The sequence below is a fragment of the Zophobas morio genome, unplaced genomic scaffold (genome assembly GCF_036711695.1).
Source record: "Zophobas morio isolate AGI-343-1 ecotype UQ-CSIRO unplaced genomic scaffold, CSIRO_AGI_Zmor_V1 ptg000108l, whole genome shotgun sequence".
NCBI classification, from domain to species: domain Eukaryota; kingdom Metazoa; phylum Arthropoda; class Insecta; order Coleoptera; family Tenebrionidae; genus Zophobas; species Zophobas morio.
The window spans coordinates 110527-129152 of NW_026972213.1; the positions used below are offsets into that span (position 1 = coordinate 110527).

The window sequence follows — 18626 nt, forward strand, 5'->3', positions numbered from 1 at the left end:
GGATTTTCTTTTATAAGATGTTCCAGAAGTTTATTTTTCTAAAATCCAGCAAAAATCGTTGTGTGCTTATGTAAGTGGTTTTAAGGTTTTTTCGTTATTGGAAGAAAACTCTTGCAGATTTGATAAAAATCAAAGTGGTACTTTACTCCTCTGCTAAGAAAAAAGTTAGTACCGTTGTGGCGGCACAATAACAGGTCGGTAAGCGGAGAAAGATAAGTTCCTCTGTAGTCTAGTGGTAAGGGCACCCGCCCGGCAAGCGATAAACGTGTAGTTCGATTCCCACCGGAGAAGCAACAGTTTTCTTCGCTTACCTTCACCGTCATGTTTCGTAACAAGATTCAGAAAAGGTGGGATTCAAATAATGGTGCTTTTAGCTTTTTTATTTAATAAACTGTTGGTTAAAACATAAGGCCATGGATGCAAAAGTATGTTTTCGACATCTGACATTTTAGTACAAAAAAGTGACTCTTCACGGACGTGATTGGGGACGTAAAACGACCAGATTTGTTGTGGTCGCTTAAACAAATGCTTTTTTTTTTAGTTCACTAAGGGTTTTTGTATTATATAATTCTTTAAAAAATGTTTAAAAAAATAAGATTAATATTGTTATTGCTCTATTTAGAGACGATAAAAAATGTTTTATTAAGTGCTCTTGTATCACATTGTGTGAAAAATCGGCGAGCTATAATGCATAAGGCGACCAAATTTCTGAGAGGCTGAAGTGGGACGGAAAAACCCCATTCAAACAAAAAAATCTATTCTTGAAATGTAATATACTTCCAATAAAAATAATATTCAGGGTGTTTCATCTAAAACTCCGAGGGCTATATCTTTAGAACGGATAGAGAAGGTTAATTTAGAATACTGGAATTATGACGCATACCTATATGGTGTCGACGTTGTGATGTGTGTATCATTGTGATTAAATTACAATTACAATGATATAACAACATTTCGATATTTATTTTAATTTTAGTTCAGTTTCAAAATTTAAACCTTGTACCGTTTCGGTAGAAAGAGGGACGATAACGAAAAATTGGGACAAATCGGGTAGCTGTATTTTTCCAAAACTTAACTCTACATACTAATGAATTTTTCTTTTTTAAAGTTGAAAAATAATTTTACATATCCGTGTTTGACGGAACTACCTAACGGTTAGCTTATTTTTCAGAAAAATGGACTAATAACTTTTCACTTTTAAAATTTGAGGGTTTGAATACTTTCGTTGTTGCTCTAATGAGAAAATTCCATTAGTCCTTAGTCAGAGTCGTGAACTGATACGCCACTGCTTATAGAAAGTGTTTCTGGACAGGGATTTTCTTGTTTTACGTTTGCTCAATCAGCTGGGATTTTTTCGTTCAATCAACACAACACAACAAAATGTTTCGCGACTAACCTCACTTTTACTTTTTGTCAGTCGAAGTTTAAATTATTTCAAAAGTTTACATTGTTTATAGTGTTGAGTTGTGTAAAACATTTGTATCGTTGTTATGGTAGTTTTTGATAATTTAGTCACATCGGTAAGGAATTTATATGAAGTGGAAGTGTTTGGCATTTTATAAATCAACATATTCCTTTACAAACAAAAATAAACACTGGAAATACTGCGTCATTTAAACACCCGCACTCTAATAAAACAGCATAATAAGACTACTGGAGAGTTTACTGAATAAATGCAAACACCTGTTGTGTATTTGTTTCACCGCAATTTGAAATTAAAAATTCAGTTCTAAAAATTTCCTCTTGTGATTATTTACAATATTGAATTTTGTAAAAAAAAACATTGCATCAGAATGCAGTTTTGTTGATCTTTGATAACGGGTGATCAAAGTTTTCAGATTAGAGTTGGCCATGGAAATATTTCTCATGTCTTTGATTAAACTGTAAATGTCAAAAAATTTTTGAAATACAAATGAGGTTAAGCATGACATTTGCAATTTGATCAAATACATGACAAATATTTCCGTGGCCAACTTTAATCTGAAAATTATTGATCCCCCGTTATTTCCCAATATTAGGAAAAAAAATCGTGTAAAGTTATTTAGGCAGAACTTCCCTTGTCCCGAAAGTACATTCGAATAAATAGGTACAGCTTCTTTTTATTCTTCTTCTTCAAAAAATAATTTTGTTAATTTTATTTATTATAATATCATACCACGTGTTTATTTGATACAGCCCCTGGAATTATTTTATTTGATGAACATATAGTTCTTTGAGCAAATTTGTATGATTTTAAAAGATCACTTATGTGAGCAAATGACATGAGTGTCAATTTTTCAACCTACTAGACAATTTAAAATTTTGAAACAGAATGTTGCAATTTAACTGAGAAACCAACAACCAGTTTTTGTTGAAATTTTGCACACGCTTAAAGGTAATCGTGAATATGTTCACAATTTATATATTCATCAGTTCATCCCTTCCAAACGTTTGATAACGTCATCTCAAAATTTATTATTTTCAATATTTGTGTTATGGTTCATGACGCCAAATTTACACCTTAATATCAATATAATTTAAAGTCGTTTGATTTTTTGTGCGGCATTCTACATAAAAATCTATTTGTGAAACCAAATTTTACAATTTGGCTTAGAATCTACGAAATTATTATTTTTTTTTATTTTGGCAAGCAATTTTGATTTAATGATTGCAGAACAACGATTAAAATTGTATTACATATTCCTTGTAGAAAGTTTGCAGAATCAACTTTTGTAACTATTGTAAGAAACAGGTCTTGTTTGAGTTTAGTTCAGGTTTCGAAATTTGTGTCTTTAAAACATTTTTTTTCAATTTCAAATTTTTGAAAGCAACATTTTGACTTCGACTTGGAATGTACAAATTTTCGCATTACGCACTTGTACGTATTAATTTTTCTGATGTGAATGTTATATCATTAAAGTTCTACTTATATGTCCGAATTTTACGGATTGCATACGACTTATGTCATTGTGAATGAAACTTTATTTTGTTTTATTGAAATGTATTTGAATCATCCCCAAAATTTGTAATAGTACATTTTATAAAATAATATACTTCTGCAGTTGTGGTTTATGAATCTGTGTTGAGAAAAACATCAAAACTGAATAACAAACATTTTGCATTTTAATTTTAAAATTGTAAAACTGAATATCATCAAATATTGCAAAGGTTTTAAAGTTATCGTAAGCGGGTAAATCGTTAAAATTTATAGCTTTTAGAATTATTTATATTGGATAATTAAAAAAATAATAAATGAAGTAATTTATTTTATTGATCAAATAAGAACGACTCATCTCACTTTCCAGAAAATTTGAGTATAATATAGTACTGTTATTATTAGTATTACATTGCACCTATTTTGATTGATAATAGTATAATAATATGGCTTTGCAAAAATGTTAATGACGTCTTCACAAATTTTGGCAATACGAAAACTCACTTGAAACATAGACATGACATGTCTCTATACCTTTATTTTAACAGTCCACACATAACTTTATTTTAACTTATAGGAGTTATAATAAAAAAATAAAATTCGCAAAATTAAATTTTATAATTGTTCAAAGAAGCTGTATTTGTTCCCCGGTACTTCATATATCTATATAACTTTAGACCATTTTTTTTTGTTAATTTTGTTTGTTGGTAAATTTATTGCATAGTGGTCGTTTTAGACCATTTTAGAGTAATTTTGACTAACGAATCAAGGTGTTGTATTTTTTATAATATGCAATTATTTATTTATATAGTATAGCTATAATTTTATCGTTAATATTTCATTCATCATTCCTAATTTTGTGAACAAATTCGTTAAAAAAAGTGATAAAAAAATCTGCCCTTGATACTAATTTGTAGCTATCGTGTTCATGACATAAGAAACTATAAATTATAATTATCAGTGGCGGTATGAATAAGCTCCTGTATTTCTCACTCTGCCTACTCCTGTGTAGAAATTATACATACTTACATAGATAAGATAATTTACCTTTGTAATCAATATTTTATCGTTCAGCGTTTAGTGCCTGTTAAACATAGATAAGTGAAAATACTTTCTAGTGTTCTTTCTGTTTTTACCATTAGGCAATGTCTGAGGGCTTTACCGAATCGGAAACCTATATTTGGAACACCGACAATGACTACCTTGGTGAAGGAACTTTCGGAAAAGTCTACCTCGGCGTGCACAAAAGAACCGGCGACAAGGTAGCTGTCAAAACGTTCAGATGTTACCCCCGCGAAGTACCAAAAGAAACCAAGATGTTACAAAGTCTGAAACATCAATACATTATTCAATTTCATGCTATCGAAACCGAAAAAAATACCGAGAATAAGGTGATGGTTATGGAATTGTGCAATGGAGGCAGTTTGATGAATTTTTTAAACGAACCGGAAAATGCTTGTGGGCTACTGGACAGTGAATTTCTGTTGGTTTTTGAACATTTGTCTGGAGGACTGGAATATTTGAAAAAACACAACGTTATTCATCGTGATGTTAAACCAGGTAAGTAATTTAGAAAAACACGCGGTATTAGTGTTGCAATGTTTGTATACAAATATGTTTGTTTTGTATGGCATTGACGTCGTGCGATGTTCGTGTGCATGTAATCACAGTTTATGACAGCGATTCTTTATAATTTTGGCATTGCGTTTATGGTTACAATGGGTGACACTCTGAACTAAAAAAGGACGTCCTCAGTTTAAGAAGTGTACAGACCAACACATGTGCTATGTACGGTATCATTAATTAGTTGGTTGACTGTATTGCATTGAATTGAGTTGTCACCTGTTTTTCAGGTGCAATAAACACGTATACATAAGCACATGCCAAAAATCTCGAGTAACCACTTGTCGTATATGCAAATGGGCAACCTTGATTACCGTTCGAAAAATTGTGCACGCTTATGAATTAAAACTACCTCGCCACTCTTTACTCTGAACCAATGGGGCTAAGAGCAGCAAAAGACGTGTTTTCACTATTCTCTCTAGTTAAATTGCAAAGTGTTGTTATACAATTGAATCGGTCATTTCAAAAACTATATAACTCACTATTGTTTCGAAATTCACTTTTTGACGGATATCTTTGAGGGTAAACTCATGATTACTGCAAAAACTACATTCATCGCAGTGTACTTGTTGGAAATCTCACCAATGTAAAATTGCAAAAACAACATTAGTCAGTGATTTATGTAGTTTTAACTGTTACTTGTGCGCAAATTTGCTATACTATCGATCATGGGTCACATCAGCCAATAGAAGAAGTCGGAGAGTCACAAGAAAATGTTGAATCAGACGGTGAATACGATTAAAGTCGCAGATAAAACGTAACGTTAAAGAAATGTCATTTGCGTCAAAAATTACAGGAGATTCGTATATTATAAGGTACATCTACGTAGTTTTAGTAAAATTCAGTGTGGTAAAAATTTGGGTTACGGTGGAACTTTAGACGACAGATAAGCTTGAATTGGGCGCCATTTGTTACCCTAAATGTAACCATCATAAGTTGATATACTTAACTCACTTGACATATACCTAGTAAAACCTTTATGAGTTAAGTGGCTTAAGCCAAACCACCCTTATAAGTAAGACTGGCTATTGTAAGCTGCGACAAACAAATTTTACAATACAATATAGTACAATAACCAGGGTAGTTTGGCTTAAGCCACTAAAGTCATAAAAGATTTACTACGTATATGTCAAGTGAGTTAAGCATACTGAAGAGTATTGATAATTTATGACAGGCTGCCGACAATAGACCTTCAACGCAGAATAATCATTTTCCGTATTCTTTGGAAATATTAGAATTAAACTTAGGTTAATATAATAATATTAATAATAATAAATAATAATGAAAAAGGAGAGATACAAAAAAAAATATATGGGTGAAGTCTAGCATAAGCTATTCTACTTAACCCACAAAACAATGAAAAACATTTAAATTGAGAATAACTATTTAATAGTAACAAAATAAAAAGAAAAGGAAAAAATCCGATATTCAGAAAGTGATATTTTATCCCACAAGCAATTTTCTTTTCATTTCCTTGCGAAAACGTCGAAAGCTTAATTTAGTCACAAGAGTTGTACAATTTTACGCAGTTGTACGACATCGACCTTTGAAAGATTGATGTATGAATGGCATAGATAAATGATACTCATGTCGATTGTTCACATTCACATCATGAACATTCCTTCTAAGAGAAGGTGGCAAATGTTTTATATACAAATACGGATAAGTGATACTTATACAGCTTATCTACTTTCAACCAATTCAAACTAAGAATTTTATCCGATACATGGTCATATTTTTTGAGTTTATGTACAAATGAACAGAATGAATTATGAATCTTTTACAGTGTATTCTTACACTGAACGTCTAAACTTTAGTAGACTATCAGACAATAATTTAGAATAGATAAAACTAAGCTTTCAATTAACTTCTTTCGCATCTTAAAATTGAAAATACTATAATGTGAACACAATACCTTTAAGGCCAAAGATGACTTTTTTACTATTGTGTTCTCTAAACCGTAGGTCTTCGTCAATAACTAGATAATTTTTACACTGTTTACGACTTGTAACCGATGTCCGTTTATTTCTAAATTTAATTTTGATTTTACGTACCCTCTTTTTTTCCGAATTGACAAACAAATTGCAAAACATTTTTTAACATTGAGTTTTAAGCCCAGTTGTTCAGATTGAGACGCTATAATATCAAGATCTTCGTTTATCAGTTGACATGCTGTGTTCACATTAAGATGATCAAAATGTTGATACAATTGGGTGTCATCGGCAAAATCATGCATTTTACAATTTCTTGGAGCACTTAACAATTCAGCAGTGTATATAAGAAAAAATAAAGGTCCTAAAATGGAACCTCGAGGAACTCCCGATGTTATCTTGCCAATATTTGAAATACCGTCGTTTATGGCCAAAGCTTGAAAACGATACGATTGGACGATACTACGACTAACATGGTCAAATACATAAAATGCTAGTTTGGCACATAACATCAGAGAATGATCAAGTGTATCGAAGGCTTTAGAAAAATCCAAAAGAACAAAAACAAGTTATTCCCCTTCATCTATGTGTTTAAAACAATCATCTCAAATACTAAATAAAGCAGTGGTTGTACAGTACCCTTTAGGATAATCTATCAATCAAGAATTTATTCTTTTATCTTTTTCCGAGATCTTTGTTTATTTACATTTATTTTAATATTAAATTATGCAAAACTGGTCGAATTACGCTATGAATTACTGCCGCATCCTCCCTATTCGCCAGATTTAGCACCCTGTGACTTTTATCTGTTTCCAAATCTACAAAAATGGCCTGGACGAAGGCGGTTTACTTCAAACGGCAAAGTAATCAATGAAACAGAGGCTTATTTTGCAGAGTTTGATAAATCATATTTTTTGAATGGGTTAAAAAAGTTATAATATCGCTGGACGAAGTGTATAGAGTTGAAAGGAGACTATGTTGAGAAATAAATACACAAAATTAAAAAAAAAATGCTTCTTCTTCTTATTTCTTAAACAATCCTCGTATGTGTAGTTCTAACTTCAATATGTTTTTTTGGAATGTGAATAAAATCAATTCCGTTGGTCGGTAAATATACTTTTTTTTTGGCAGAAATTGTTTTATTTCTTCCTTTGAAATAATAAACTATTTGCTAAAGAAAGATCTATGAAGTCTAAAATTAATTATTATTGCACGCAAAAGTATTGATGGTACCCAGCAACAAGGGTATTAGACTTCTCCGCCTCCTCACTGCCGGTTTCCTTAATAGTCCCTAAATAATTAGATACAATGAAGTGGACAAAGATCAAAATTTCCTGATTTGATTACAGAAAATTTTGATTTTTACTTCCCGAGCGTAAGCAAAGGAAGTATTGTAATCGAGTCCGTCGGCCGACTCTCTACTTTTACGTTTTCTCGATCTTTCATGACCCCTAGAAGACGAAGAAATAGGTCTCCCATTTCCGTCTGTCTGTCCGTCTGTCCGTCCGTCAGTCCGTCCGTCTGTCCGTCCGTCTGTCCGTCCGTCTGTCCGTCTGCCGTCCCGGATTTTTATTAGACAGATAATCTCCGAAAGTACTCGACCGATTGTTGTGAAATTTTGTACTTATATTAAGAATATCATGTAGATCATCCATGGGCAACCTACGGCCCGCGGGCCGAATGCGGCCCGCCGACCGGAAACTTCTGGCCCGCCAAAGATTTTTTAATTGGTGTAAGTTTGGCCCGCAATGTGTACAATTGAATTCCTCAATTAAAATTAACGTTTTCAAATTTACAGTTTACATTTTCAATTAAAAAAAAAATCTAAGTTTGAAAAGATAAATTCCAATAATAATTCTTATTGAAACATAGCCATGTGAATTTCTTGGAAGTCGTAAAATGACGCGTCCCGACAAAACAACTGTTTCACGCATAGCAGTGTGGGGTAAGGTGAAATCAAAAACAATTCGAAGAAATGTCTGCATGTTGATATTGCAATTGTTTTGTACAATCCCAATTGATGGACCAATGTTTTTTGAAATCTGGCTTGATATTGCTCGAAGGACCTTTGTTTTGTTGTGTGCGAAATAATAGACAGCGTTCGGTTTCGATGTTTAATATAGGACGGTTACAGAAGTACTAAATTTACACAATTTACAATACTATTAACAAAAATAGGTAAACAGACCCAAAAGGATCAGTGCTCACTTCCGGAAATGGAACACCAATTCAGTTGTTATTTGTCGATTGTGGTGTAAGGATGGCATCGTCCAGCAAATGCAGAAAAGTCGACAACGAATGTCGTAGTTTTCAAGAAAAGTGGACCAACGACTATTTTTTTGTTTTGCATAAAGAAAAGCCAATTTGTCTGATATGTAATGAATCTGTTGCTGTTTTAAAAGAATATAATATCAAACGGCATTTTACAACTAAGCACTCCCAAAATTTCGACAGATTTAGTGGTCAGATTCGAACGGACAAAATTGAAAAATTAAAGAAGAATTTATTAACACAGCAAAATATTTTTTTAAAACAACACCAAGAAGGGAACGACATTGCTCGTGCAAGTTTTGTTGTTAGCCAAATGATTGCAAAACATTCAAAACCATTTTCTGAAGGAGAATTTGTTAAACAGTGTCTAACTTCTGTGGCTCACATCCTTTGTCCGGACAAAGAGAAGAAATTTGCAGAAGTCAGTTTAAGTAGAAGAACCGTGACTAGAAGGATTGAAATGATGGGTGAAAACATTAAATTTAACTTGGCTGAAATCCTCAAAAAAGGTGTTGCATTTTCCATAGCACTCGATGAGAGTACTGACATAACGGACACAGCACAATTAGCTATTTTTGTTCGTGTTGTCGACGAAAACTTTGTTATAACGGAAGAGTTGCTAGCACTTGAACCAATGAAGGATACGACGACAGGCGAAGACATTTTTCAAAAGGTGGTAAATGTTTTTGAAAGTTTTCAACTACAATGGGAAAAATTAAGTGGAGTATCTACAGACGGTGCTCGTGCAATGGGAAGCGTAGTATCAAGAATTGCATCTGAATTGCGTGATAGAAATGTAAATATAGAGACTTTTTTTGGATTTCATTGTATTATACATCAAGAAAATCTATGCGCAAAATCAATCAAATTTCGTAATGTAATGGAGGTTGTGGTGACTTGTGTAAATTTTTTAAAATCGAGGGGCTTAAATCATAGACAATTTAAGGAATTTTTGGAAGATCTTGAATCAGAATATGGTGACGTTCTTTATTATACCGAAGTACGCTGGCTAAGTAGAGGGAAGATGTTACAGCGCTTCTATAATTTGAAAAGTGAAATCCAAATTTTCATGGAAATGAAAGGGAAGTCAATTCACCAATTAACGGACGAGGTATGGCTCTCTGAACTTGCATTTTTAGTTGACATTACCGGGTACTTAAATGACCTTAATGTAAATTTACAAAAAAGAGGACAATTTATACATGAAATGTTCGCACACATCAAGTCGTTTCGAACTAAACTTCAACTATGGGAAACTCAATTGCGTGCAGAAAATACTTACCATTTTCCCACACTTGCTAATTACAAAAATTTTGATTCTGCTGCTTTGGCAAATGAACTAAACGTATTAAAAGAAGAATTTTCAAGGCGCTTCCAGGATTTCAGTAAACATGAAAAATATTTTCACATATTTTTTAATCCTTTTGGTGTGGACGTAGAAATCATGCCAGAGAGTTTACAAATGGAGTTGATAGAGTTTCAATCAGATGATGCCCTGAAAGCCATCTTTAATAGAGATGTGACTTTGCTTGATTTTTATCAAACATTCTTTCCCAAAGATAAATACCCAAATTTTAAAATTTTTGTGTGTAAAATAATGTGTCTCTTTGGTAGTACATATTGCTGTGAGCAGTTTTTTACGCAAATGAACTATACAAAATCCAAAAATCGATCGAGAATCACGGACCAAAATTTAGAACACACCTTACGAATTGCGTCGACTTCTCTTAGTGCTGATATTGACGGCATGATAAAAAACATTCAATGGCAAAAATCCCACTAGTATACTGGCTAGTCCCACTGAATATCTATTTTTAATACTTTCACATCATATATTTTGTTGAAGTGTCTTTCTGAATAATAAATTTGTTTTAATTTTATAGTGTATTTGTATTTTATTGTTTACAGTACGTTTCTCCAGTATTAAGTATACCATTATTTTTGTTATGATACATATATAATAATTATTGTGTATTATTATTTATTTGGTGGCCCGCGGTTGCCCGATATATTTTCCGTTAGGCCCGTCTTACAGAAAAGGTTGCCCATGGATGATCATAAGCATGGTAAATTTTTGATCAAAACGTATTTGGTCGTCCCCCCTAAAAAATTTATGATGTCACCACAAAATTTTGCTGAATAAATCCTATCTAAAATGTACAAAATATGGTGAGTCTCTTCTTGTGATTTATCATTCCATTCAAATTTTTTCGATTTGCATATACAGGGTGACTCAAAAAAATTAATGAATGCGTAAATTTATTTTATTGATTTAATCAGGAACTACAAAACCGAATGCTTTGAAATCTTGCAGATGTTTTAAGGTTATAAAGAGCATAATAAATTTTTAGTCAAAATATATTTGGTTATCTTCTACAAAAAACTGATGACGTCAGCTCAAAAGTTTGCCGAATAAATCGTATCTAAAATGTACAAAATATGATGAGTCTGTACTTGTGATTTATCATTCCATTCATATTTTTGGATTTGCATATGCAGGGTGACTCAAAAAAATTAATGAAGGCGTGAATTTATTTTATTTTATCGATTTAATCAGGAATTACAAAACCGAATGCTTTGAAATCTTGGGAATATTTTAAAGTTATTATAAGCATGGTAAACTTTTGTTCAAAATGTATTTGTTCATCCCTCCTAAAAAAATTGATGACGTCACCCTTAAATTTTGCTGAATAAATTCTATCTAAAATGCAAAAAATATGATGAGTTTGTACTTGTGATTTATCATTCCATTCCTAATTTTTAGATTTTCTTAAGAGGTGGTTCAAAAAAATAAATGAAGTCAATTTATTTTATTGATTAAATTAAGGGCAACACTTATTATTAGTATTACACCCCAATCAACCCAATTTGGTAGACACAAAATTTGTTAAAGGAAAAACTCGGTTGAAACATAAGGGTAGCACGCTTATTTACATCGACTTTAACATTACAGACCTGCATTTGTTTTATGCGCTCACTTGGTTCCGCGAATGTGAAATAGACATGTTTATAATCAACCAATTGTGAATTTCACCGTCAAGAATTAAAATAAAACCCAATGTTTTATATAATAAGCGGAAGTCGAAGCAATAAAACCGATGGTCGTTTTGTTTACAGTTTCTCTGTTTGACTCTCACGTATGCTGTTACGCCTGTCATCTTAAATTAAGAATGTTTATACATACACGATTTTCAGTTGCCTCTGATACGTATACGTGAGTAAATTGTTTCGTTATTTTATTGATTATTACAAATCAATATTCAAAACGACCCAATTCATTTTCCCGAAAATTTGAGAATATAATAATTTTATTCTTAGTATTACACTACATCTATCCCAACTGATATACGTGTCCTTGCAAAAATGTTGATGACGTCATCGCAATTTTTTTTTAAATTCCCACTTCAAAAATGTAATGAGAAAAAAAACACAATAGGCATGCAGTCGTCAAGTTTCCGACAGCGAGGGAAGTACTGTCTAAACTCTTTAAACTCTTTAAACCAAACAGTAGAGTCATTTTTTTATTAACAAATCAACCTGATCCAGTAAGCAATCGAAAAACTGACGAATATTGACAATTTGAAAATTAAACTTCGGAAATGTATGAAAATTAACATTGTTGTAAGCATGGTAAGAGGTTTATCAAAATTTAGGCGTTTATCCTTTCCCAAAAATTTAATGACCTCAAAAAATTTTGCCGAATAAATGTTATTTAAATTTTATACAATAACATATACCTGCGTTTGTTGTTTATTTAAAAAAAATGAAGGCACCGGCGTTTTTTTACGATATTTCTCTGCCACATTTTTATACGTATACAAATATAATGCATACATTTTCTTTATTATGTTCAAGTTGTACCAATTCTGTATTGTTACGAGGATCGGTGGTTTAAAAACTCAACGATTTATTTTTCAATAGCACTAATACTATTAATTTACACGACTAACTATACAGCGATTAGATACAGAATAATTCTGACTCGATTTGAATGGAATAGCGTAGACCCAAATTCTCTCAACATTGAGTGGACTCGACTGAACTCGTTCCCAACGGTTGTCTCTATTTACACAATCATGTGTTCCTTGGATGCATTAATTAAATACAAACGTATGTATTTACTATTTAATCAATGTTGGATGGTTCTCGAAAGCCACTTCGAGGTTTTTCTGGAGCTCGCCATTGAGACTTCCGGCAACTCGCTCCAGGCTTTTTTTATGCGAACCCCGTCGTCACCGTTGATGAGTCACCTATCATCGCCGTATATGCTAGAAAACCCATAGGCGTCGTACCGGGGCGGCGTATGGGTTTACTTGGTAACAGTATTGTATATAAGTTTCTACATTTATTTCACGAATATTGTCATTCACTGAAAAACGACGTAAAGTCAAAAAAGTTCTACTTAATTTTTTTCTATATTGTTGAAAACGAGGTCCACTTTTTGATTTTTATTTTTTAATGATTCCTGTGAAAATTAAGGGTCCCCAGTCGTTTGTATGTATTTTGAAAGAAATTGAGTTGAAAGTTTAAAATGCTGCGGAAAATAGATTGAGAAACCCACAAGGTTCAGTCTAATATAACTTTTTATTTTCTTTATAATGTTTTAATAAAAATATATAAAATAATCTGCTTATGTTCAAATATAACAGCAAAAAAAATTGGTGGAAAGTTATTTCGACAGAACTTCCCTCGCACCTAAAATACAATGAAACATATCCAGCATTTTCGAGTTAAATTTTTACTTTAGGTACACAATTTTGTGATAAAATCATCAGCATTTTGCAAGGACACGTAAATCATTGTGGATTAGACTAAAAATAACAGTATTCCCAAAATTTCTGGGAAAATGGAGTGAGTCGTTCCTGATTTAATCAATAGAATAAATTGACTCATTCATTAATTTTTTTGAGCCACCTAGGTATATAAGCAAATTTAAAAAATATGAACGCAGTGATAAATTACAAGTAAAAACTCATCATATTTTGCACATTTTTAGTAGAATTTATTCGGCAAAACTTTGAGATGACGTTATCAATTTTTTAGTAGCATAATCCTGAACTTGTGGTTTATAAATACATTATTGAGATTTTTCGGTTTTTCGATTTTTCAACTTTTGATGTTTCAATTTTTCAATATTTCAATTATTGTCATTTTCAATTTTTCCATTCTTCAAATTTTCGATTTCTCCATTTTTTTATTTTTCGATTTCTCAATTGTCCGATGTTTCAATGATACGATTTCGCAATTTTCAGTTCTTCTATGCATATTGCAGTTTTTCAATTTTCGGAATTTATTAAATTTCTGATTTTCTATTTTTTTTTTAATTTTTCGATTTTCCAGTTTTTCGATGTTTCCATTTTTCTATTATAGGATTGTTCAATTTCTCGATTTCTAAATTTTAGATTTTCTAATTTTTATTTTTTTTATTTTTTCATGTTTGGACTATTTATTATTGCTAAAAATAAAAGGAAAAAATAACTACCAAAATTGTGACTAAAAATATGTAAAAATTAATAAAAAATGGAACACATTGCTGCTAAAACATAAAAATAACTTTACTTTCCCAAAAAAATCTATTGCATGATTACTGTTCCACTAGTATTGCTAATTTAGGACGTTAGTATCAAACGCAATGAAAGAATTCATTCTTAGTTAGTGATGGCAATCTAAATCTTATCAGTTTTGTGTATTGTTTAATATATAAAATGACAGATTAATATAAAATATTTGAATAATTTTTTGAAAGAAAATGTTTTAGTAGAATGTATAAAATTATAAAAATTTGCATACTTTTAAATCAAATTATGTCAGCAATGAAAGAAGTCGACTTGTAAAAGAGTTTCAACAATGTTGGTCAGCTAAGAGTATGAGTTTTATGACCTAAAGTACCTGAACTGATTACCTGAAAGGGTCAGTCGGCAAGGCTCCCTGCTGTGTAAAACTCGGCCATTTATTGAAACGAATCATTTGTAAATAGGGTTGCCTAGTTTCACATTATTTTCATTATTCAGTATTTTTTTAAAAGGCAAATATCTTGATAAATATAACTTTTAAACAAAAATGACCCGGTCTTCCCCATAGAGCTCAATGTTGTCTTTGCACTGATATAAAAGTTGAAGCGAAAAATGCTCTCTCCTCGTCTAAAAATGCAATTTCCTTCGAAGAATGAACGATTAATTAAACATTAAACAATCACTTAAAAAATATTGTGTCTTCCCCAGAGATTTAGATATAATCTATCAAATATCAAAAGTTGAAATTACGCCCGTAAAATGAAAATCTATTTAGCTCATTTTTCGGTCTGCTACTGGGCATCCTTAAGTAACGTGATCTATGTAGTTTTTGAAATGACCGATTCAATTTTGATTCTTTTTTTCTAAAAATTTGGATGTCTGGAGTAAAAACTTAACACAAATTGATAAACCACAAGTTCAGGAGTATTTTATAAAATTTAAATAACATTTACTGTTATAAATTTTGGAGATGACGATATCCTATTGTTGGTGGGCATGATCAGACAAATTTTGGTTAGCGTTTTACCATCTACACGATATGACGTACATATAGAATTTGACAACAAGTGGTCCGCTGGTATCAGAGATTAGCTGTCTAAGAAAAATCGCCAGATGGAAACGCGAGACCCTCATTTTCATACTCTGTCTTCACTTTTCAAGATATAGAAATTAAGGAGAATATCATTCTTGAATATAACAAATACACTGGGAATCTTTCGATGTAAAACTTTCTGCTCATTAATTTATGATTAAATTTCTAATCAAAAATTTTCACAGAATTTGGTTCTAAATGTCGAATAATTGTTCTTTTTCCCTAAAGTTGGAAGGATAAAATACAGTAAAATAAATCTAGAACTGAGTAGACGTAACATGCACAATACTAACTATAATATGTAGTACCGTCGTTATATTTTTTACTTAATTACTTTAAACAATTTTTTTTTTCAGATAACATAATGCGACACGTCTTTGCCGACGGCCGCGTAATATACAAACTAGCCGACTTCGGCACCGCTCGTGAACTTCCAGAAGGCCAAAATTTCTACTCACTCCACGGCACTGAACCATATCTCAACCCCCAACTTTTTAAAGTGTGCTTTTTCAAAGACGCCGAATTTAGAAGAGAATTTGGAGCTAACACCGATTTATGGTCCATCGGTGTCACCCTCTACCAAATCGCCACGGGAACTCTACCCTTCATGGTACAGGATCGGCAAGTCATGCTAGCGATTTACAACGAAATGCTACAAACCCAAGGGATAATATCTGCAGTTCAGCAAAGGAATTCAGAAGAGGTAGTTTTCCAGAAGAAACTACCCCAAACGAGTCGTCTAAGTGAGGGTTTAAAGTCCCTGATCACGCCAATTATTGCCGGCCTTTTCGAACAAGAGACAAATAAGCAGTGGTCTTTCACTCAATACTATGAACGGGTTTTGGAATTACTTTCCAGAAAAGTCATGAGTGTTTTCTACGTGAATAAAATGCAGATCTTGAAAATTTACGTGAAACCGGACGATACTTTTAATGATTTCAAAGAGTACGTTTGTCAGCAGAGTGAAGTTAGCGAAGAAAATCAAGTTTTTCTATATAAGCAACACTTGATAGTTAGCAGTTTTGACGAATTTCATTCCGTCGGTTCGCAGTGTATATATTTGTTTGATAGAACTGCTACAAAGGTAGAATCTATGAGTAATACTCAACTGATTTATGAAAATTTATCCATTTTTCCTTCAAAATTCAGGGCTGATTCCGACTGTGATGACTGGAGACTGGCATTCGTAGCCTGTAGAGATTTGTGTGTTTGTAAGAACCTAATGGATTATCAATCCACCGTCTACAAACATTTTACTGCATTCATGAACGATTTTCATGCTTATTGCAAAGAAGAACAAAACGAGCAGCGTAAGATGTATGATATTTTGCTGGACAAGAATTGTAGTATTAACAGCAGAGTGAAAATGCTAGCGAAGCTTCAAGAATTAAGCCATTCACCAGATGAAGAATTTACAGAAAAATTCAAGACCGTAACTGACAATTTTAAGGAGCAAGCCGGCAAAATTTTTGATGATCTCTCAGATAGCAGACCAGAAACAGAAGTTGACACAAAACATGACTCCTATCTTAGCATCGTTGTCAAGGAGTTGTCAGACATGAAAAGCATGACGAAGAACTTGTACAATCTAAAAGTCTACAATAAGAAAGAGTATGAGTACGAGAAGATAAAAATCATTCGTTGTGTCAGGACAATAATGGAAATATTGACGGACAAAGTACATCCAGATTTTGAAGCGTACGTCGATGATGCAAAACGGTGGTACAAAAAGGAGTTTTTTGGACAGGTCCGATCTCTAAGTGTTTTAAAAAAACATATCAATCGATATAGACGCGATTTGAATGACTTTGAGGCAGATGTTGATACTAGAAGTAACGAGAAGTTGGAAGCAATTAGTAAGACCAAACAGCCGACCATGGATACTCATAAGCTGTTTGGGATGTTGGAGCAATATAAACGAAATAACTGTGACATGAAGTCTTTAATAGAAGAGAACATACAATTGGCCGAGAAAATAGGTGAATTCTTCTTGAGTTTGGACTCAAATATGTCAACGGATTTGTAAGAAGTTTGGGTAATTGGATCTAAGGTGATTTAGTTGTAAGAAATCAAATTCAGCGTTTTTTGCCTGAATTCAATTTTCTAGGGTATTATGAAGTATTTTTGTACTGACAAAAGGCTGTTGTGTATAATGTAGGCAGTGTAAATAACATAAAGCAATATGTGGAAATGTAATGATAAACATATATTCTTGAATATACACATTATTTTGAGCTTAGATTTGTCATTTTTACAATAGACAAAATAAGTTTCTCAACTGATTTCATTTGGGGTAATTAATAAATTACTAAATATCTACATATTATTAAATTATGTAACGGGTGATCAAAAAGTTTTCAGATTAGTGTTGGCCATGGAAATATTTGTCATGTCTTTGATTAAACTGTAAATGTCAGGCATAACCTCATTCGTATTTCAATCATTTAGATTTTTGACATTTGCATTGTAATTTTGATCAGTCGTTACCACGGTTGTAGAATAGATAGGTTGATACACTAGCATACATTTGCATATCCCTGGTCAGCGACGCCAATTGTCGATCGCGTCGCCTGGTTTTTGACGTTTTAGGGACACCATGGCCGACTCCATTAATCTCTAAAGAGATATGGCCGTTCCATTCGGTATTTTTTGGCAAGTGCGGAAAGTATGCCATGAAGTGACCCTAAACTGTCGGACTCTGGTGGTCCTTACGCATATTAATTTTTAATTACAGATTTCTTTATTTGCTGACATTGATGTTTTATCCTAATTTGAGCGGAGGACTAAAACTTATTCAAATTCTCATTTTGTAGAGGTTGTGAAACAAATATCGGACATTGCACTGAACATGTTTCCAGTTTTAAAATTTGAAAGAGCTTGTGAAGAGTTGCTGAACATAATATTTCCTCACCTAGAGAAGAACCCTCTATTTAAATGTGAAAAACATAAACGTTTAGTTTGTAAATTTGTTGTAACAACTGTAAAACCTGTTTTGGACAACATGTGTCTTGAAACCACAGATTTAGTTAAGACAAAATTGTTGCAGCACAAACCAGTCAGCAGAAAGGCTCTAAAGTTGTAATTTTCTTTTTATTATTATTTAGTGCATAGGTATTCAGGTATATCTACTTACATTAATATGATTAGAATTTTCCATTGTTATTTTTATTTATTCCATTTGATTTAATAAAATGAGTTCTGTTATAAACATTCCTGATCTGAATTTGACTTTATTAAATTACAAATTGTCAAAATTTAATATGGCAACTCAATCGGGGTTG

The 18626-nt window shown here is 32.3% G+C and overlaps 1 protein-coding gene across 1 annotated transcript; it reads left to right on the forward strand.

Annotated features, from left to right (window-relative positions):
- The first annotated feature begins 1375 nt into the window (after window positions 1-1375).
- LOC135144818 (serine/threonine-protein kinase TBK1-like) lies at window positions 1376-17562 on the forward strand. Its single transcript, XM_064076905.1, has 3 exons — window positions 1376-1520; window positions 4057-4474; window positions 15702-17562. Exons 1-3 carry the CDS (start codon window positions 1491-1493, stop codon window positions 17369-17371), a joined length of 2118 nt encoding a protein of 705 aa, XP_063932975.1. The 5' UTR covers window positions 1376-1490; the 3' UTR covers window positions 17372-17562.
- Window positions 17563-18626: the final 1064 nt, after the last annotated feature.

Coding starts and splice junctions, on each gene's coding strand:
- LOC135144818 (XM_064076905.1), top strand. CDS start 1,491: ATGGTAGTTTTTGATAATTTAGTCACATCG. Junction 1,521..4,056: donor TTGATAATTTAGTCACATCG/GTAAGGAATTTA, acceptor TTTTACCATTAG/GCAATGTCTGAGGGCTTTAC. Junction 4,475..15,701: donor TCATCGTGATGTTAAACCAG/GTAAGTAATTTA, acceptor TTTTTTTTTCAG/ATAACATAATGCGACACGTC.